This window comes from Pipra filicauda, unplaced genomic scaffold (assembly GCF_003945595.2).
Source record: "Pipra filicauda isolate LSUMZ 115617 unplaced genomic scaffold, ASM394559v2 scaffold109_size3271384_pilon, whole genome shotgun sequence".
Taxonomy (NCBI): Eukaryota; Metazoa; Chordata; class Aves; order Passeriformes; family Pipridae; genus Pipra; species Pipra filicauda.
Genome location: NW_024103540.1, coordinates 3,152,219 through 3,175,490, shown reverse-complemented (window position 1 = coordinate 3,175,490; position 23,272 = coordinate 3,152,219). Strand labels below are relative to the sequence as shown.

General features: G+C 42.8%; 1 protein-coding gene across 2 annotated transcripts in view; it reads right to left on the bottom strand.

The window, feature by feature from the left end:
• The window catches only part of TTBK1 (tau tubulin kinase 1), a 108,461-nt gene that overhangs the window by 16,840 nt on the left and 68,349 nt on the right, over positions 1–23,272 (bottom strand). For both annotated transcript variants that reach the window (XM_027709840.2, XM_027709843.2), the window contains one exon: positions 21,973–22,531. In XM_027709840.2, coding sequence (XP_027565641.1) covers positions 21,973–22,531 — 559 coding nt within the window. The remainder of the gene's footprint in view (positions 1–21,972; positions 22,532–23,272) is intronic.

Genomic DNA, 23,272 nt, shown 5'->3' with positions numbered 1-23,272 from the left:
ATCAAGAAAGAGAAAAACACAGCTCGTGATGCCTCTCAATGTGAGATAATATTATAGGTGTTGTTTGCATGACTGTGACCACAGGGTGAATAATGTGATAAATGGTCAGTGACAAATTGATGATACTGGCTGACAAAACGTGAGCTGGGCCCCATCACTGACCTTGCATCTGGCTCGAGCAAGGCCAAGCAGCAGAATGTTTTCTGCGATGAAGTGGTGGCCTCGCGGCCCAACGTTGTTTCAGTGAGGCACAGGAAAGCATCCGCACCTCTGTACCAGCCATCAGCCTCACTCCCTCTTCACTGTCCATAACAAGTTGTGTTACAAATCTGGTCCGTTGAGGAGATCAGGATGTGTTCAAAGATGGTCTGGCAAAGGTCAGGCAGCCCTTACTGCTGCTTCAATGGAGGAGGACCAAAGTGATTATTTTACCTTTTTTATCAACTTTAAATTCTGATCAAAAGTAACCAAGACCCTCATTAAGCCTCATTTTCATATTAACTTTCACACTCCTTAGAATGCAAATGAAGAGAAAAAAGGACATGCCTTACACGTATGACGACGGTTGCCAAAATCCCACCTATGACATGTGATTGTTCCACTCCTTTGGGAAGGGCCAAAATTATTGTATAAAAGAAAGGGAGTTTCAGGGCGAAGAAAAGCAAAAGAAGGAAAAAGAAGAGCAGGGAAAACACCTCTGCTTGCTTGGTTGACAGACTGTATCTCTCCTCCTCCCATGAAGGGATGCATTGAGGTGAGCTTTGTGCCTCCCACTGTGTTGGAGAAGACCCGGTAATATACATTTATATATATCACTCTCACATGTCTGTCACTATAACTTTTGTCATGACACATATTCACACTCTGTAGTAAGTGCATCTGTAACCTGCAATCTTGAACGTGCTTTCCTGTTGCTTCAATGAACCACACTATTTATGAATCCGAATCATGGAAATTCTTATTGAACTTGGCCAGACATATAGTACTGGTAAACTGCATTGCGTGTGAATCTGCAATCTGTGGTTATCTGTGAACTTGTGATCAAGTTCTTACTCAACACAATCACACCTATTGTGTCAACACCACATTATTTGTGAATCTGTGCTAGTGGAAGTTCTTGTTGAGCTCAGCCAGAGTCACAGTGCTGAATTGGTAATAGTCAGAAACTAGGCCCAGCCACACCCAGCCACTGATCTGTGAGGATCAGCTGGAACGCAAGGGGGTTTATTTTCTGTCAAATTTCTATACGCTTAATGCAACACATGGTACAGAGTGGGCTCAGTGTCCTCCAGAAAAGCCTGCTCTCCCAAGCAGCTCTGAACTGATTTGGGGCAAAGGCAACAGTTTCCCATGTGAGCCTAGTCAATTTTCCTTTATACTATAGAATTTGGGATTTTTTTCTGTCCCACCTCTTGTAAGCAAAAATTAACCAGGTACAGGAAAAAAAAAATCACAATATTTACCTAACATAAATCTAGGAAATGCTGCACTTCTATCTACTGTTTCAGACCATGTCTCAGACACGGCATCACTGCACACTTCTTCTTGACAGACGCACACATCTGCCACATACCAGCAGCCTCACAGGGGCAAACCAAAACACACTCTGAAGCATGGAGAAGACAGGCTTTGGACCTTGCTAAACCAAACTCAGAAGAATCCTGCCTGACCCTCCATACAATTCCCAAGACAAGAAAGGGACTCACACACTGTACAACCCAAGTCAGAGACCACAGACTAATCCTAGCTCTTCCTCCCAGACTATCACCTGCCTGCACAAACTTCTCTCTGTCTTTGAGGAGCTGGGGTCTTGTGATTCTTCTGCATGCGGAAAGTTTCCACCATCCTTTCCACAGGTACCAGAGCCTTTGCATGCACCTCCTGCCTGCAGCCTCCCTCTCCAGCCAGGTTCACAAAAACACTGATTTAGTAACTATGTACTTCACACCAAAGCAGACAGGGTCTGTTGCTGTATTTCCTCTTCTAGCTTGATCCCTCACAGGCCAAAAGCAAATGGGGTTGAACCATATGCCACTCTACAGCAGAGGCAGCTTTCAAACAGAAGTCAGGACGAAAGGCAAGCGTGGCTGGATGCACTGAGCAGCCCAGGCAGGAGCACATTACTTGCAGGTCAGCCATAATTTTGCATCCATCTCCCTGGGGTTTTGGGCGGTGGAGGGGCTGGAAGTTCAGATGATCTGAAACAGCTTGTCAAATGTCTGATGGGTAACAGCCATCCACCCACCCTATGCTGCTGTGGGTTGACCTTGGTCGGAGGTCAAGGAGGTCAAAACCCAGCCACCTCAACCCATGACATTTGCACACCATGCTGCCTGCCAGGAGAAGATGTCCAGTGTAAGAAACCAAGAGAAACATGATAAACAGGCTCTGATGTGTTTGTAGGCATTGTATTATACTAGCTTAAGTTTACCCAGTTTGGATGGTGGTAACCATCAAGCGAGAGCTCTAAAAATTTACAAAAGTTGGGGCTAGTTGTAATCTGTGGCTGTGATATGGATTCTAGTACCAGCCTAAATTTATGTAAATTAAACTCATACTGCGGCCTTCCCAAAGTACATGAAACACATCCCTAACGGTCACGGAATTTTGTTTCAATTCCCAGATCTGTCTTAACTGCAAGTTTTTAGTGATCACATTCATTAAAAATAACAAAACTCTCACAGTTCTATCAGATCTCCTTCATCTCCCTGCCCAGTGCTCCAATGTACCCAAGGACGAGCAGGGGACACCTTCCCAGAGCTGGGAAGCAAAGAGAGTAGAAAAACAAAGCAAGAAAGGAAACAAAAAATGCAGCCATCACCAAAGAAAGCCAACAAGTAAACGAAGAAACAGTCATCAACAAGGTGCTGCCTTTGATTCTTTAATAAGGTTTTAGTAGTATACAAGCTTTTTTTTGTTTGGTTTTTTTTTCTTTCTCTTTTTTTTCTTTTTTTTTTCCGATTGTCTGGATTAACATACATGGATTTAAAAAAGGCACGAAAACCATTGCACAGCTTCTGTTTCGTTTGTTTTTGATGACATTGCCTGTTCATTGTGATTTCAAGTGTAGGATTTTACAGTACTCTGCAGCATTTACAGCATGATCTACATACAGGTAATCAATGCATGCTTTTATACAGGAGACAGAATTCAAATTCTCTCTCAGTATTTCTATATACACAATAATACAGTCTTTTTCTTCTGAAAAAAAAAGCTTTAAATTTGTTTTGCATGCTTGGTGTACCAGAAGAATTAGTGCAAGCATATATTACAGTGTTATTGCAGTACAAAAAGGGGTTGACCTTAGGCTCTAAAGGGATTAGATACCGGAAGAATAAAAAGACTCAAGGAAAACAAGCGTTGGATCCCTTTAGTCAACTATATCCTTCTAAGTGGATCCCTACGCAGTACTGCTTTAAAGCTACAGCAGGCTGCGTCCCCTCCATCTCCCTGCTGCCTTCCCCCTGAGACAAACTTCCACAGCTTCTGCAAACCTTCTGTCCCTAGCAATCTGTGAGGACTTCTGGCAACTTGACGAATCCCTTCTGCTGTCCCTCTTAATGCTGGAGACACAGCTGAAGGGGACTGTACTGAGATCCACTGCTTCAAGCTAACTCAAGTCTCAGCAGATGAAGTTTCTCAAGCAAACCAGGAAGCACAACAGGTGACCTACGACTTTTGCTTCCTCTCAGTAGCAATGACTACAGAAACCCACATTCACCTCCTACTTGAGTAGCAGTTGGTTAAATATGGTTTGGACTCTCCTGCTTAGCAGCAACAGAAGTCTAACATGTGACACAAGGTAATGCAAAGGAAGGATATGCTGGTCCCTGAGATTCTTCATGGGAGCTGGAAAGTCTGAGAAGCAGAAATCAAGTTCCCAACACAATGTTAATTGTTCCATTGGGAATGGGAAGAGGCCTTAGTCCTGAGAGAAGTAGATGGCACACAGACAGCAAGAGCTGTAGTCCTGTCTTCCCTGTAACAGTTTTTATTTGGATACTATCAGGACCTTAGCATATCCTGGAAGTGACATTATCCTCTGCCAACACAGACTAAGCTTAATTGGGACTGGGAGATCTAGCAGGATTGACAACAGTGAGTGGAAAAAACCTAGAATCTGAGTTTCTGAAGCAGCTCTTTCTTCAAACCAGCATCAGATCAGGTAAAAGTAGCAGGAGTCTTAGAGCTGCCACGCTTGCTTGCAGGATCTCCGTGTTCCAAGAATCAGCACCATAAACGTCAGAGATGTTCCTCTTTCCAGCATCTTACCATCAAATGCTCCACAGCCTTTTTCTTCATTCTTTTTACCAAGGTGAATAGGACAGTCCAGTCCTGTGCTGGATAAGTGCTCTGCTCCTCCCTATTTGTGCTTTCATATGTTAGGTTTGTGCCAGTTTTCCTAGCGTCTTGGATGGAAGCAAAAGCTCTGTAAAGGTGGTATGCCTGCCACTTAGCTTCCCCCCTCTGCACCCACCTGTGTCTCCAGCAAGTGTCAACACAGATCTCCCTGTCTGAGCAGACAGAGGGGCCACCTTATTTTTATCACTCATAGGAGACATTGGAAATGGTGAGCAAAGTGGAAGGAAACGACAATTCAAAAATTGTTCTAGTCCCTAACTGAAAAGGCAACTTAATAGCAGCAAGAAAGAAGAAGAATATTCTGAAAGCTAAACATCTTCCTTAGTCATAAAAATAACCAGAAATTAGCGGTGCTGAATAAGAACCTGATCTGGCAGGTTTTCTTTAGGAAGGACCAAGCTGAAGGGGCAAGAGTCCCACAGAAATCCTCCTTATCTGACTTCTTCAGAGGAAATTTGCCATTACTGTCTTTCATGTTGCCAAATAACTAATTGCACTCATAATTAAACTGAGAAACTTGGTGGAGTTGTTGGAGGAAGCCCTGGGGATTCTTACGAGGCAAGTGCACTAGATGAGGTAACTCACTTGAAACACTTTGCATATGAAAAAATAAAACCTCCAAACATAAAGCCATTTTCTTTTCAAACACTATAAGACATGCAAGTGAATGTAAAATGAGGATTGCTTCCAATCCCCAGGTTACACAGTTAGCAGCTTGTTCAAAATGTACATTCATCATAACATCATTGTTTCAACGGCAGGTGTGATACAAAAAAGTTGCAATATAGCAAATAATACTTAGAAACATTTCCCAGAAATTAATCTTTGCGCTGTCCCCTGGAACTGCCAATGCAGGTCTGTGTGTTATAGCGACCCCAACACAAAACACGTGGTATAAAAATGCAACAAAAAGGAAGGTAGTACTGCAATGATCAGCCTTTACATATTTTATTTCATATTTTAATGTTACCCAAAATAGGTGTTTGCATACTATAAATTATGTCCCAAGTGGCAGCACTGTTCTTATTGCCAGAATACTCTGCCACCAGTTGACAGCAAAAAGAGAGACATGTATGTGTGTCACAACACACTGAATTAAGAGAACTGGGCTGGGCCAGGTTGCTGAAATCAGACCTGAAACATGCAAAGGAGGCCAGGTGTGCCACCTGAACCAGACATTGTAAGGATACTTTCTGTAACTGGTTGAGATTTGTTCTTTGCAACTTTTTGCCTTTTGAGCATTTGGGTGTGTGCAAAGTGGCCCATTACTGGCACAGAAACACTTCTGTAAGGCAGGACCATGCGTGGCCATTCACCCTCCACGTGCAGGTCGTGCACACATATAAACATACATACAATCAGAAATGGAAGATCCAGCAAAAAGCAACACAACACCACCCTGGGGACAACAGTGAAATCAGGAAGCACATCTGGCTTACTTTGGTCAGCCTCTCCAGAAATTGTCATCTCCTCCAGTCACTCTGGGGAGGGCTGGCAACTACAGGGGAAGCAGCTCAAGAAGAAGGGTACCCCATGTTCTCCAGCTGAGAAATATCTGGGGCACTTTATTCACAATAAACACTAACAGGATTTTAGGGATTTGCAAATTATCCATAATTTTAAAGGCTTCAGACCTTGTCTGCTATGAAATGCAATTTTATTTTTTTTCAGCTAGCCTCTTGCAGGCCATCTGTTACTGCCAAGTAGAGCTAGACAAATATACGAGAGCTGTCTATAAATTGTTCTCTCCCATTTGTCACCAAAGGGAAACAAGAAAAGGAAAAATAAAAACAAAAGCTTCTCTTTTGAATAGATTGGGATAAAAGAGCCCTTATTCAATGTGAAAGTGGTAAAACGGTCTCAGCTCCAGGTAAAGTTCTGATAGTGTCATGAATAAATCTCTAATGACAACCATAATGAAACGTGTCATTCATCTAACCCAGCAGTTTACAATAAAACTAAATTAGGTCACTGACGCAGTATTATGTGGCTGTAATACAAATGTGACTGGATACCACAGAGACTCCATGTAGCCTAAGGAAGAGATGCTAGACCCACTGGACAAACATGGTCTGTATCTGTCACCAATCCCTCCAGAAAAGCAGTAGAAAATTTTATATTTTCAAGAATAATCTTGTGTGCCACTGTCAAGCACTTAAAAGTTCCACATATACACATCATGGAAGATTGATGGAGGTGTGACAAGGAATTATATTAGAAAACAGGAAAAGGACTGAACATATCTTTCCATGCTTTCCAATCTTCAGTCTCATAGTGCATCCAATTGTTAAGCTATTTTACAACAGAGGACTAAACTAGCAATGGTTATCTTTTCTTGCCTTAATTTATTTACAAAGGATCACAGCACCAGATTCAAATAGTGCATTTTTACACAAGAGAGCAAGTGAAGTTCCTGGTGATTTGCAGTCAAAGAAATGTCTCAATGATATTCGTTGTATTTGGTATATAGGTCCCACCTACCGTTCTGACAACTTACAGATCATGAAAAGATATTCTGCCTCCTGAAATTCCCTCTGTGCAATCAAACTCTCATGTCCGGCTTCATCCTGACATGTTCTGAAAAGGCTTTATTTGCTGCTGGCTTCTTCCAGAAATCCTGCATGTCAATAGCAGAGAAGTGACTCACGGGAAAAATAAAGCACTTGGTGATCTTTTGGGTTAAGAGGCCATAGGAAGGTAGGAGTACCATGACTATAAGTGTTGTTTCTGAATAAACTCTGAAAAGGCTAAATTGAGGTGTTTGCTCTGGTTTCCCATCTGACTGTAGAAGGCTTCTAGTACAAAACAAATCATCGAGACTCTCATAAGAGGTTGCACGCTTTGGGGCAGTGTAGCCAGTGATAAAGATGGTACCAAAGCCTGGCGATGCTACTGAAACAAGACAGATGAGGTAGTTAAACACTCCAAAGCGAAATCTTTGGAAGAAATGTTTGAAGCACGGAGCAGAGAAATGTCGTGAATGACACTCGTTTTGTTTCTCATCTCAAAGTGCTCACAGCCTATGTGAGTTAGAAGAGAAGGTGTATGTTCACTGGCTTTAGAGCACCCCTTGGAAAAGAAACAGCCCACCTACTGAAGTGCCACTCAACCTCTTTGCCCTGTGAGCAGGCTAGGGAAGCACCTTCACTTATTATGGCTGATCAGTTTGAAATGATTAGGCCTCTTTCCAGAGGCCCTCTATCTAAAAAATGTATCACAAAGGAAAAAAGACTTGACTGGTTTTAAAAGGCACACTGCCTTCTTGTACAGCACTTGGGCCTGACTGCCACAGAAGCAGCTGGGGAGAGCTAAGTGCCAAATGGAACTGTAGAAGAAACAAGGAGCTTGTTTAAAACAACAAGATACTTTGGTGGCCTAATGGCAGTGGCACACGCTTGATAAGGGAAGAACAGTCATTATATGTGCCAAAGTGAAGAACACCAATCCTCAAGAAAACAATCCACCATTCTGTGATACCTCCAGATTAAGATAGGCAACATGAGGAAACACCAGTGTTTAAAGTTTACAGTTAATGAAAAAAGTGTCAGCTTTGTTGCATTTACAATTGCTCTGTCCTGGCTGTTTTTAAATACTCTATTTCTATTTGGATTCTCCACACTCCCCCAACCCCCAGGCTGGAAAATGGGGACAGCCAATTTTGCCAGCTTAGAAAACATCCATTTGGAAGAACTTGTACAATTTGCAACTGGAGTCAAGACATTTTCTCACTCACAGAGATCAGGACCAATTTAAATGGAACTTAGAGATGTGCTCACAACGATAGAAGTGGTGTTTAACCAGCTATTTACATGGTTTGCAAATACAGATGATACCTGTGTCTTAAGGTAAAAAGCATTGCTAGTTGTCTAAATTTAGCTGCTGATGCAGACAATAATTTGGGGGAGTTTCCTAAGTACTAAGGATTCCAGGATTTGAAACTTGTGAAGCTGTCTTGAAAATGGAAGGTATCTTCCATTATCATCTTTGAAATCAAGCTGCCTTTAAACAATGCAATCCTCACACAGATTCCATGTAGATCTGAGACTTCTCCAAGTGCCAAAATGTACCTTTTTTTTTTTCCCAATTTCCTCCAAGGAAATCAGGGGGAGGGAAGGCCTCTTGGTTGATCAAAGTGATACAGGGACTGTATAGTGCACTGTGAGCTATGGAATGCATAGGAAACTGGTGCAGGAGGCATGTTTTGCAGATTCTTGGGAATGGCAAAGGCAGGAGGTAGTGCAGGTACCCAAGGATGCAATGAGAATGTGAGGGATGAGATTCCATTAATGGCAATGGAAGTAAACCACGGGGGCAGTTGAATGTGTGGAGTGGGACACAGGCAACCAGGGTGGAGCAAAAAGACTGTCATATGGGGAAGAGTTGGGATAGGCAAAGGGGAACAAAGAGGCAACTAGATCCAACAGAGCTTCTCAGCAGTTAGGTGAAGACAAGGGGGTTCTGTCTCATCATTGTGTTGTATGTGAAGTCTACCAGCAGCCTGGGGCTAGAGCCAACTGCTGTTGTTCTTGCATTCATATTCAAATTTAAACATAGGCTGAGTGGCAGCTCCTCAGCAATTTCTCTGGTTACAGAGCAATGCATGAGATCCTAGAGGAGACAGGCTGCCTTATCTCAATCCAGCCTGGAGGTCAACTGTCCAAGTACAGCTTCTTCATCCCGGGCAGGGAAGGTGTCAGCTGCCAACATCCTTCCTAGCTCAGGCGGTGCCTGCTGCCTCCCAGCACCAGAAAGGAGAAGGTGCACTCAAACTCTTGCCCTCAGCTGAGTACTTAGTAAATGAAAGGCAGCTAAAGCAGCTTCCTACACACTCCTCAAAATTCATTTGGACACAAGATCGGAGAGGTAGGCTGATCTGTTTCTGGGGATCCTTGAAGAATCACCACATAAACTACAGGAAAAGAGCTGAAAGAAAAGTCTTGGAGTCAACATCTGTCAAGAAGCAAGGAAAGCATCATCCAGGTTGGATCTCTCTAGGAGCCACAAAGATATTTAGCTCAACATATACAACTTTTGAATGAGTTTGCCCCTTTCAGAACAACAGTCCTGCAGCAGCCTTGACCACCACAATGTCCAGGTTCAGACACACAACATAGAGAAGGAGTGGAAGAACAAGAGCGACTTCAACATGAAGAGGTAGCATAAGGATGGGATTATATCACCCATATGGCTGTTTTATGGGGCACTTCTATCTTACTTTCTATCGTAACCCTGACAGAAGATACTTTAAACAGAGAGGTGATGCACCATAACTCTTTCACATGCCTGCCCCTCAGCACTAGTAGAAAGGTATGGGAATGGCAAAGTTAGGCTCACACCAGGGACTCTGTCAACATGGGTATACCTGTGTCAGTGTAATTCATTTTCAGTCAACCCTCTCCCACTAAACCTTCCACTGAAAGTGAATGCTTGCTGGTGTAACTACATTTACCCAATTCATGCTGCTTAACCCAAGCATTTGACAGCAGGCAGCTGGGGAGAGAGTAATAAATTGGAAACATCTCCCATTCTGCATAGAAAGAAAGTGAAAGGAGACAAGAGGCCAAGATATAAAAAGATGGCTTTTGTATGTAACTACAAGTGATGAACATTTGCTTGTTTAAGTAGATCATGAGATCCTAGCAACAGCTATCTGTCCTGATGCTCATGATCTCTGTGATGGAAGTGGCAAATGCTCATTTTGAATTTGAATTCTGAGGAGAACAAGTGCTATGTACAATGGGAAGTAAAAAGAAGAGTATCTCTCAGGATCCAAACACTGTTCTTGGACCCTTCTGGTGAACATAATTTCTCTAAGAATCTGATGCCAAAAGGGAATTTTATTTTACTAGTATTGATTTACATTGGCTTATCCCAGTTGAAGAATTTTTTAAAAATCCTATCAAATATAAAAGGACAAATAACTAGGGCAACTAACTTTTCAGCCCATACCCCATGATCACTTTTCATGCCAACAGCCTTCTATTAGTTGTTGGGTTTTTTTTCTCCCTGCTGACCTTGGCTTGCAGTTGTGCAAATGGACAGGGAACCAAAGCAGGAAATGAACAAAAACTGAAAACAACTGTCCTTTTCCCTGTGCAGGTCTGTGCAGCCACACAAACACTGGCACAACAAAAAGGGCTGAAAGGGTAGGGGGGATCTCTTGGAGAACTGATACTTCTGTTCCCCTAACTAGACCATGAAAGTGCAGCCCCCAATTCAAAATGACTGCTTGACACTTCCTTTGAGCGTTCTAGTTGTGGGGGTTTTTGCCAACCAATTTTGGACATATTTACATTTATAATTGCAGTCATTATAAATGAAACACAGTAAATAAATGCAATATAAATGTAATCTACAGAAGTGTTTTTAGAATTGCACTGCAACTAGTTTCAATATTAATTTATTACATTTCCATATATATAAAAAAGAGCTATTTTCACATTTATTTAATTTGCCAACTGTTCCTCAGCAATATGTGGACTCCATAGTAATTATTACAGCACTAGAATGAAGATGTTAAAAAAATTGCAAACTTACTATTTTTAATACTCTTAGCATACTACTTTAACATTAGGATTCCAGGCATTATCACCAATTAGTTTGTTCAGAATTAAGTTGGAAAAGACATATTGATCATGAAATAAGACTTCCCATAAAAACCAGGCAACAGCAACATGTCCAGTTACTCTGGTCTAGAGCCCAAATTTGACAGTTTAACAGGACTGGTATAGAAACCAATATCCCACCTTACAGAGCCTGAACAGCAAAGAATTCAGTGTCTTTTAATAATGTATTTCAGTGGTTTACTACACACCTATGTCTTTAAAATGAGCATCTTGTTTCTAGTTTTACCTCTGCTACTTTACCTTCCAGCACTAATACCAATATCTTTGCCTGGCAAAATAAAACCTGTCTTGCTCTCTTCAGGCAGAGGTCGACCTAACAGCAATCATGTCACTTTTTAGTGTTGTCTTTAATGACAGACTGCATTTCTTTCAGCTCATTCTACAAGGCAGGTTTTACAGAATCAAACATTTTTGTATCACTTCTCCTCTTTTAGGTTTTTCTTTTACAAAAATTTACAGAGAAGATTTGAATATGATGTCAAGTTGTGATCTCACCACTACAAAAGATCTCCCCTCTGCTCACATCTTCATTTTCCTGCTGATACATAAAAGAAAAATGTATTTATTCTTTTTTGTTGTAGCAGCATAATGAGAACTTAGATGCAGCTAATTACTGCACCTAACTTCCACCTCATTCTGGGAGACAGCACCTTCCAGGGCACAGTTTCTCCCATTCTGTACATGTGACCTATATTCTTTGTACTCAAAACATGACCTTGCCCCTAGGTGAATGCAAACATTACTTTCAATGCAAGCAATTTATCAGGCAATCCAGATCCTTCTGCAGAGCTGGCCTGTCAGTAGTATTTTATCAAACCACCCACCTTCTGTCACTACAAACCTTCTCCTCAGTGATTTCTCTTTTCTTCTTGACAGCCACTAAAGGTGTGGAATAGTGCTGAGCTAAGGGCAGGAGATCAGGAATCCTAATGAGAAACAGCCCCCTCTTGTAAGAGATAGCAACATATAAACATATTTTGTTTGGTTAGTTGGCTTTCAATTTATTAATAATTTTAATTGGTAGAAAGTCTTACTTGAAGTCTATATAAATAAACCATCTTTATCAATCAGACTTTTGAACTTAGAAGAGCAGTTCTATATATAACCATGATGAGTAGCATTAGGTAGATTACTGACCTCTGAATTTTATGTATGGAGCTAGTCATTGTTTTTGTCTGAATAAAAGGGTTGGATTTTATAAACACCCAGTTATCCTGTTTGTTCCCTTCTCTCACTGGCAAAATAAAAATTGTTTGATTTTTCTTTAAAAATAGAACAAGAGTAATTTACATTCCTAAAATTGACCCTGAAAAGTGAACATCAGTGTTTTGGAGGCTATGAACAAAAATTATTAAGAGTTACTGAGTTTAAGTCTACTTCTTTCACAAATTCCATTTCCTCCAGAATCTGTTGTTCTATTCAACTGTCTACTGGAAATAAATAACATCAGAGAAGAGTCTACTTAAGGAAATCATCCCTTCTCGTCTTACTTTGAGAAGAGTAAAGCCTTGCTCTTTCTGGTATCTTGACAAGAGAACTGTCAAATAGGATTAGGCTACTGGTTAATTCAGCCGAAGTATTCCTGGCAATGCCCAGTCCCTTTTTTAAAAACAAAACTGATGAACAAAATGCAGATAAAAACTTTGGTTGAGCAGTAAATTGTCCTGTTCACATGTGGTCTTGGGGCAAATCAAAGGAAATTGATGTCACTGAATCAAGAATGACTGTGGTGGGAAGAGACTGGTCATAACGGTGCTGAATCTTCTCAAAAAGGGTGTGTTAACTTGCACTTTCCTAAAGCCCTGAGCACTAGCAGTGAGCCCTTCTTCTTCAACCTTAACATCCATAATGCCTCTTTTCCCAGAATATTGGACCAAAGGCTCATGCCAATAGAAGACAGTTACTACAATCACTTAATTACAGAAGGTCTTCATACAATCTGGTGTTTTACACTGCAGCTCCACTGAGAAGGGCAATATATTTCTACAAGTACAGGAAATAAGTATACTTATGACAATTTAAATTAACTTTGGTCTCCCTTTTCCTCTGAGATTCAAGTCAGTTTTAGGCAAGGACTCCGGGGTCTCAGTATACCAAGAGCTGAGGCCACTTTATTTCTCAAGTGAGATGTGTTACCACAGGCATTTCCAAGAAAGGCCAAGGAGCAGGACTGCTCTGCCACTGAAAAGCCGCAGGTGTCTAAAACTTCTGGAGTTTAGAAACAGTGTAATATACAGCCAGATCAGTAAGAAAATCCTTGCTAATCAACTCTTGACAGTCAGCGCCTCTAGGAGAAGGCAGGAAAATATAGAGCAGCTTAGGAGTGGAGAGCAGACACACAGTTCCATTGCCATGTAACAGAGGCAAAGCCAGAGAGACAGAAGTGTGTGGTGACTGTATGGAAACCAAATGTCAACAAAAACAAGGGGATTTCCAAAGCCCAAACAACAAAGAGATACATGATCGTAACTCCACAAGAGGGACAAACCTGAGGTCCTGCCTCAGGTGAGCTTTCAGTCGGAGTCTACCTATATCTAGATGGAGTAAAACTGCTTACAGATTCAGCCCAGTGTAAGATACCAACAAAGATGCTTGAACCAATTTGCCAAGGAAGGTCTCTCCAGTTCAGTCATAATTTGACAATGTTTGTTGCTTGATTGCATGTGTTCAGTGAGGCAGCCCTGCACTTCCTACCCCAAGGCTGCAGGACCCGCGAGCGAGCGTTTCAGATGAGCCCTGACATCCATCTCTTTCACACATCACACGTTCACCATCCGCGTTCTCATCTTCGGCCTTGCTGCCGCCCCTTGCCCAGGCTGCTGGGAGGTTTAGAAAGGCAGATGTTTTCAGTCTCTGTGGGGTCTGGTTGCAGGGGCTTTGGAAGTTACAGTACCTTAGGCCAGTGTTGTCTGGGATTCAATATTGCATTAAGTGGTGACACATTGTGGGCAGGTGGGATCTATTATTGCATTATGGAGGCTGCTGCTTCCCTGAACAGGCTATGTTTTGTGTGTGAAGCGGGCCCACACCTGCTGGAGCTGGGACCTGGAAATGCGGAGGACGGAAGGCATGAGTCTGTGGTTTCCTGCCGTGAGGGGCATGTGCCTGCGGTGGGGCATGCGCACGGGGCTGCTCTCCGCTGAACGGCTGCGCTGTATGAAAGTGCCACCAACGTGAGGGTAGTGTTCTGTCTCCAGGGTTGAGGAGGAGAAAACGGAGGACGCCAGTCTTCTCAGGGGGCTGTACCTCGGGAGGGAGTGCTGAGAAGGCCTGTCCTCCTCCAACTGAAAAAGACCAAGAAGAGTGGAGGAAAAGGTGTCAGGCAAAGACTTGACTCGCCCCTGGTTTGTGATGCGCATGCTGCAGACATCTTCGCCGGTGGATGAAAAATGCTTTTGCTCTACACAGGGCCTTACTTACTGCTCTGTGTCTATCAATTCCCAGGGATGCTATGAGCACCATGGAAGCCTGCCATTACAGGGGGCCTGCCATGCTCTCCCCAGCCACACACGGACACGAGCGACACCAGCAGTGTCAGGCTCTGCTACGTCAGTCCCCTCCTTTGGCTCTTCGGGCCACATGCCTCACCCCTCTGTTCCATTGGCATTGCTCATCTTGGCATGTCATTAGGCTATTCATACATTCTGCATATAGGTAACACTCAAACTCTGAACACATTTGGAAACCATGTGTACAAGAAAAGGTGAAACACCTGGTGCTAAAATGATTATGTGTATTTAAAAGCGAGGGATCCTCAGGGGCTCTTTCAATGAGTCTCATTAAAACTCGCTCCAGGGATTTGCAAAGGCAACTTTGGGGGCTGTTAGTACACTTTTCTCACACTTACACTGCCGGCCTCCTGATACACTTTCATATTGAGTACCTGCAGGGGGAGTGTTAATGCTTCCAGTTCTGGTAAGCAGAGCACAGACAGCAGCTGGAAAGGCAGGCAGAGTATAGTTCTCCTTTCAGTGTGAAATTTGAAACACAAAGCCACAGGAGGACATGAGAAGATGCACTCTTAGATCCCTTTTCTGCTTCTGTGATCCGGGGATAGCCAGGAGAGGGAGGAAGTACCCGCACAGAGGACAGACAACTTGTGTCAGATTGAGATCGCAGTCCCTACCTTCCCTTTACACACTGACTGGAAGAGAGAAGTATTACAGGAACAACTTCAGATTCTTCACCTTGAAAATTCTAAGCCCTTCCTCCTCTTTCTACCTCTGTTATGAAACTAGCACTTTCACAGGGGTCAGCAACCTCAGTTTCCAACACCAGATCATTTTTTTCAGAATCCCATTTTTCCTTTCAAATCCATTCCCTTCCTTGTGCTGCATTTCTTTTCAGGAAGTCTCCACAGGTTTCAAAATGTAATTGGAAAATGTGAAAATGCAATATTTTATTTTCTTTAAGACAAAACTGCTCTCCATACCTTACTGGAGATATTGACCTTGCACTAGAAAAAGAGCTGAATGTCATCCAGTCTCATCTCTTTCCTGTCACCTTCAATATCTTTGCAGTGCTTTGAGACAGATATTTTCATAAGCACCTGAGAGCTACTCAGTTCATGGTGGGCATTAAATGTGAAAAGCAATTATTAACAGTCCTAAATGTATTGCATGTCACTGCATAGGTCAGTCTCAGATGATAATAATAATGTAATGCTGTCATACAGGGTACTTGAGATAGACAAATAAAATCCGGACAGTAGAATTAATTTCTCATAAAGACAAGCATCTCTTTTTGCATAGATGGTGTAGAAATTTAGCCCTGGGTGTTCGCAAGCTGCACAACTAAACATACTGGAATTTTTATTCTTAGTTTTTGCTCCATGTTTGGGTTCATCATATTGTATGATTTCTAGGGTATACATCATCCCAACATGGTAAAGATTTCTCAGATCAAAAGCTACCAGCTACTCTGATAGACTTCCTTTACAGCACAAGACCAAGGACCTTGACCAGGCCATGAAGGAGCAAATTATAACACCCCATCAGCAAGCGTACTTTGGTTTTGTTGCCTCTGGGCTGAAGCTGAGGTTACAGACATGCCACTTTTTTTCACTGATGCTGTAATGCTTAAGTTACACAGTCAATGATGAAAGTGCTGCTCCCTTTTGTCCCCTTGCAGTAATCAGGTTGGACCACCTTCCAACAGGCCTATTCTGCTCTGTTTGGACATGAGCAGTATGACACCTCGCATGTGAAGTCTCAGAAAATGTGATGTTGGTAGAGCTCAGTATATTTTACAGATATAAAATGTAATTAGGAATTTCTGCTGAGCTTAAGGTTTTAATTGCTATTATCTGTAGATAGATAGATAGATAGATAGATAGACAGATAGATAGATAGATAGATAGATAGATAGATAGATAGATAGATAGATAGATAGATAGATAGATAAAGAGCAGAGGTGAACATTACTTCTACTATCACCCTTTTGCTGATCCTTTATTCCTAACACATGGATGGATAGGGACCCTGAATCTAAAGAGTCTAAGAGGCCAACTCTACATTCATCCTTCTCCATCAGCTGACAAGCTCCTCTTCTCATGAAGGGAAGCTGGAGGAGTTGAATGTCAAAGAATCACATAATCTACAACAAGCACCAAATGCAGCTCAATAGGAATTACACTAAGCAAGGAACAGAGTCTTCCCCTCTTCTGCAAATGTCCATTTCTCACAGAGAAATCATCCCTCAGGTCCCCTTAGAGCAGCCCATAGACAATGCTGTAGAAGGGAAAGGAAACCAAGACACATAGCACCATTTCATATCTCATTTTTCCTACCATCTTCTTCCCTCAACCTACCTCTTCTGCCCAGGGTTTTAACCCTGAGACTCTGCTGTGTTTTGCTTCTACCCACTGCTCAATTATTTCAGCCCAGCTTTTCTTCTTTCTGCCTCAGAGGCAGTGAAGTTGTTTATGTCCTCTTCTCCTGCTGTCTATAGGCACCCTGGGAGTGACAAGGATTTCCCTCATTACTGCTCCAGGGTCTGGGGCCACGGAGGCCACTGGGATTCAAAAAAATATAACCTAGAGAAAGTCCTGCTCGCTTTCAGTCCTCAGTGCAAATCAGAGTTCCTCCAGGTAACAGACCTGGGGCAGCCCAGGGTTCTACACAACATGAACCAGAGAGGCAGTACAGCTCACCCAAAATGCTGGAGCCCTCTCCTTATTGTGAGGCAGCCCTCTCCTGTGTCTCTGTGTCCCTTTCTGAGGAACAGTCATCACCAGCTGAAATCAATGGAGGAAGAGAACAGCATCATCCCCTGCCTGGCTGGGCAATGTGCTTCTGACTGCCTGTCAGAATTACCAACCCAGGTCTTCATGCTCAGCATCCATGTGTGATCTCTCAGCAAAGACACCCACGGTGGTCTATAGCTGGGAAGGACTCAAAAGCTCTACAGCTGCTGCTTTCTCAGGCTTGAGACATGGACATCTTTAACTAAGCCTGCTTGTGGCATTCTCCTGGCTGTGAAAGGCTGGCTGGGGGAGAAAAGAGGCCTAAGACAGCATCAAGTGAGATGTTTTTGAAGAGTGATTCTAATTACACAGCTGAGCTGGTGAGGAAAAACATCAATGCCTCTTCACATTGGGACCTTTTTTAAAAGATAAACTCTTGGCTCTGGGAGATAAGTACTATAAGAGAGAAAAGAAAAATGCTCTCTGAACTCTGCGGAATACATCCAAGAATAGGTAAAGAAGAGTTAATATCATCTCCCACTTTCACTTTTTGCTTTTCTGGAGGTTTGTACATGTGACATCATTTGGACAGGCATGTTTTAGGCAGGTAAATCTCAAAACATTTTGTACAATGCCAACTGCACTAGCAGCAGAGGAGACAGAGTCAAGAAACACCAATGAGCACAGAACTATGGTCAGAACTAATTTCTAAAACTCATAAATTTAAGGACATTTGTAATTCTCTTTAATGCAGAAGGCAGTAGTAAGTTGCCATCTCTGCCAAGTATCAGTGAATTTACTCAGCATGTTTAAGAACTTGACAGATTTTTAAATTAGATTATGAGGTGTGGATTTAAATTATTTCCAACAGTAAGTGCAACCCTGCGTCAGGATTGATATGTAAGCAGAAGTGGAGGTTCAATCCTTTTTTCCAGTCATTTTTAATCTATTTCTATAGCTTTATACGCACATTAGTGCATAAAAATAAGCAGAGACTTATTAGTACGTCCCTGAAATGCATACATTAAAGCAAATCCTAAGAGCTCTGTTAGGCCTGAATAGGACATAGTTTCATGACAGACCTGTTCTTCCTCTATACTAGGACTTCCCATGAGATCTATGCTCCACTGCAGCCATCTTCTTGTTATCTGAAACTGGGAGGTATCTAACATGTGAGAATATTTGGGTCAGAAATTCCCCCAGGTTATTCTGAGCCTCCTCTGTACTTGACTTTCCTAGCAGCAGCATCTGATCATATTATGCTCCCTCTTACACCCACAGAGTTTCACGAGGACAGCACCACTTCTCATACAGACAAAATGATGAAATATAGGCTAGATAAGTAGACAGTGAGTCGGACTGAAAACTGGCTGAGCTCCTGGCCTCAAAGTGTTTAGAGAAAAAAAGTCCAGCTGGAGGCCGGTCACTAGCGGTGTAGCCATGGGCGGATAAGGCCATCATTGTTTAACAACTTCATTAATGACCTGGATGATGGGACAGAGTGTACCTTCAGCAGATTCACAGGTGATACAAGTGCTGACATTCAGAGGTGCCTGGATAGGCTGGTGAAATGGGCAAAATCACTAAGTTAACAAAGGGGATTGCAAAGTCCTGTGTGTGAGAAGGAACAGAACATGCTGGGGGTCACCTGTTTGGAAAGGAGTTTGACAGAGAAGTACCTGGAGGTCCTGGTGGCCTCTAAGCTGGACACAAGCCAGCAAGGTGCCTTTGTGGCAGAAAGGCCCCAAAGCCTCCCAGGATGCATTAGGAGTGCTGCCAGCAGGATGGGTGACATGGTCCTTCACCTCTACTCAGCATCTGGAGTGCTGTGTTCCAGTTCTGAGGTGCCCAGTATAAGAGAAACATGGACATACTGGAGATAGTCCAGAGAAGAGTCACAAAGATGATGAAGGGATTGGGAGACCTTTCACTTGAGGAAAGGCTGTGAGAGCTGGGATCTTTTATTCTGGAGAAGAGAAGGCTCAGGGAGGTTCTTATCAACATTTATAAATACCTGATGGGAAAAAGAAGATGGATCCACACTCTTCTTAATGGTGTCCAGTGAAAGAACAAGAAGAAATGGACATAAATTGAAATACAGGAAATTCCACTTAAACATAAGAAAAAGTTTTTTATCATAACCGTGATTGAACACTGGAACAGGTTGCCCAGAGATGTTGTGGAGTCTCCATCCTCAGAGCTTTCTGATTGGACACTGTCCTGAGCGACCTGCTCTAGGTGATCCATCCTGGAGCACAGGGTGGGACTAGGTGATCTCTAGAGGTCCCTTCCAATCTCAGGCATGTTGTGATTCTATGACAATCCAGCAGTCACTGACTTTCTGCCAGTAATGGCTCATATATGGAAGTCAGGTAATGGAGAAACAGAAAAAACATTAGAACAGGGATTACCCAATTGCTCTCAGTTAGTACTCTATTGACACCAATGGATGATCACCGGTTTTTGGGACACCAAAATGAGGTCACAAATCGGTACAACAAAGCCTATGACATCAATCACAGTAGTTCTGCATTTAGTGAAATTTTTATCTATCCTAAAGGCTCAATTCATATGCAAAGATAAGGAAGATTTACTAACATGCACGCACACATACATACACAGAGCCTAATCCCAACTTCAATCAAATCCAGGGAAGCCCAAGCCTGAGCTACAGGAAACATGTCATTGCTAACAAGGCCATCAGTATCTTCACTAGTTAAATCGTTGGTCAACTTCTTGGTAGCGTCCCTCCTTATTTGCTGTACCTAAGGAGAACAGGCTTCTGCTTTCCTTTAGGCACCAAGTCATTTTTCCTTTGAGAGTTAGTAGTTGGTTTTGCGACAGCAAATGGAAAAATACGAATATCACTTCAAAGCTGTGTGTATAGAGGCAACTGAGGGATCCAGACATCAAAGGAAGAATAATTAAATCCCAGTCAGCCAAAGAAGTCCAGTGTTGGTCTGTATGCACAAAGCTAGGCCAAGGAGTAAATAGAGGGTATTTCAGAGCATAGGAACAAAAAAATCCAGTCAGCTGGAGAACAAAGCCTGTCTAATATATTAGCAGTAATCACCCACAATCCCATTGATTTACCTTTCTTGCCTGCTTGTTAAGTATCACTGTGCAGTGATAAGCAGCCTTCGTACTGCCCCATACCCAACTCCCTCAGTCATTTCACACAGGGGTGTACATTCTATGGCCAAGAAGGCATCTCTGGCCTTCTTTAGTCACAATAAATATGTCAGTGAAGTGTCCCTGATGTTTTTACAGCTGATTCTTATCAGCTGGCTCTTACCATGTTCATTGCATCTTGCAGATCCTGCACTGACCAACCCAGTAAGTATACACACAGAAAAAATTCAGACACAGACCTTTCCAACTCTGCCAATCTTGCCTCATGTAATCTCTAGATATCTGGAGCATTCAACATATTGGCTTTATACAGCAAACACCTCCATTTAGGAACCTTGCAACTGGATGCAGTCTCCATGAGAAGCATGTTCGGCTTCTATTCCACGCTCAGCAGGACAGTCCCACTAGTGTCTGCTGTCAGCATTTCTACCCTTCCTGTAAGTGCTGCAGCCTGATACATCTTAGCAAGCAACACCTTGCCTGGCAGGCAAGGATTTGCTTTGATTCCTTTTACATAGATTCTTTTATCATTCCCATTTTGCTGCCAAAACTAACAGTCCTTTTTCCCTTGTACCTCTCAAGGATCCAGAGAGGAGAAGAAACTGGGCAAGACCTAAATGGAAGGATGTTCTTTTAACATGCTCCAGTCCAGTGAACACTTCCTTGGAGAAAAAGCTCAAGAGGGAAGGGGAAATAGAGTTACCATCTTCCAGAGAGGAACAAGCAGACTGTAGAAACGTCTGTCATAGCAGGGTATAACTGTGTACATTACCCAAAACTCGCCTGCTCTTTGCTGTGCATATGGATCCCACGTGCATGAGAGATCTTCATTAACATATAAATACAAAAAGTTCTCAGGAGAACAATTTGATTGTCTCTTGCACTGAGCACTCTGAGACAGCCTTCTTCTGAGAAAGGAAGATATGACAGAGGAACTCTGAGCCTAACAGTGTATCATATTTTTCCACGTAATCTAATAAATTACCTCCCACCAAAAACTGAACTTCTTTATAGCATTAGAGGATCTCAGGAAAAAAGCAAAACTGAAAGAAAAAAAACCCTCTACAACTATCTGGAAAAAACACAGTAGGTAAAGAACATTTCTGTGACTAAATACATGGTAACAACAATGCCTCTCACTGAAGTAAGGTTGATGGGATGTGTGTGCTGGTTACTCTGAGTTTTATATCAGGTATTTAAAAGAAAGTTTAATTTCAGGGAGTTATTTTATGATTTGCACTGCTGCAGGCCTGTGCTGATACGTAATTAGATTAGAGGGCATTTTCTTGCCATACACTGCTGTTGCTGCTGAGAAACTACATGGAGAAGATTTGCTAGCAACACTTCCATACAACTAAGCAGTTATTAACAAAACACTGTGGGAAAGCATAAGAGAACTGACTAAAGACACGCACAATCACAACTGCGCTCTCCTCTTGTTCCTGTGCCAAAATGGCTGAAAGATCTCCATAACAGTGTGTCCTCAGAAGTGGACTATGTCACTATAGCTATAGGGAGCACTTCTAAGGTGTTCACAACATTTGCAGGCACTGTCAGAAGAGTTTCACAAGAGCAATCATGCTTGGAATCAAAGACTTCTCCAGCACAGCTGAGGTTTCCTAAGATGATGCTATGCTAGGCAACAAGGTACAGACCCAGGGATCTTACCTGTCTCTGAGGACCAGTAGGTTCAGATTCTCGTCTCCTTTGTCGGAGAGCTGGTGCTGAATGTAAGGGGGAGTGGGCTGGACTTCCTGTCTGCTGTTCATGTCTACTGTCAGATACTGTTTGAGAAGGTCCTTCATGTCTGTGGGAACTGTCCTCCTCAGTCACAGGCTGCATACCCCGACTTCGCCCATCATGCGTCTTCGGCCTGACTGCAGCATCTGCCCCCAAGCGCCTTCTCTCTTCACCATCTTCAATAGGCCTTAGTTCCTCGGGCTCCTCATCCGTGGTTCCAGAGGTGCTTGGCTCAGCACCTGGGTGAAAGTCCTTCAGTTCTGTCTCTTTATCAATGATAACCCACTCCTTGCTATCAAAGTCCTCCTCTTCTGCAAGTGGCACTGAGCGGAAAGCATTGCTGAGGGCTTCGTGTTCCACCGAAGCAGACACATCCATCCTACCACTCGCCTGCCGGTCAGCCTGGCCAGTATCAATGGACAGCATCTGGGCTGGCTGGGAGGAGCATACAAGCCGTGATGGAGAGCCAGGTATATCCATTCGAGATCTAGAGACAGAACATGAAGCCATTAAAAATACATCAGGTTTGTGGTTAAAGACAGGGATGATAAGAGAAAACCCGTATAGTCCTTCTCACTCATTTCTTGGTACGCTTCAGAAAGACAGGCTTAAGCAAAAATATTTCTCTAGAACCTACAATGGCATAAAGATGTTCCCTTAAAGTGCTTCAGTGTAACAGCCAATTCAGCATCTCTTTTCCTCCTAGACAGAATCAAAGCCATTTTCCTCCAACAACACCTTTCCCCTTTGGTAAGTTTTACTGGTTCGTGAAAAAAAATCAGACCAAAACACCCCTAAATCCTAAATCTACTGTCTGACTAACTAGTGTCTCTCCTGGGCTCCTGTAACCAGCTTCACTGTGCTCTCTCTGTGGTGGCCACTGAGGCCTCTAAGGCGGCCACACAAGTTCTTTGAAGACAGCAAGAATCTTTTACCCCATTACACACAGATAACCCCAACATATTCTGAAGAAGCACAGAGTAAATATGGCAAGTATCCTTTTACAAAGGGTAGCATAGTGTTAGGCTCCCAGTCTAAATAGCAGCAGCTTCTGCAGCCATGAAGAAATACCTTTCAAAAAGGCTCTGGAAGCTCCTTGTGCTTCAATAGCTCTGACAGCATCTCAGCTGGAGAAGCCAGTGGCACTCCTGTCTTTCTGCTCCACAGTGTTATGATCCAGGTTTCTCATTTGGCCTGCATCTGCCTCTTACTTTGCTTTTCCACCTAT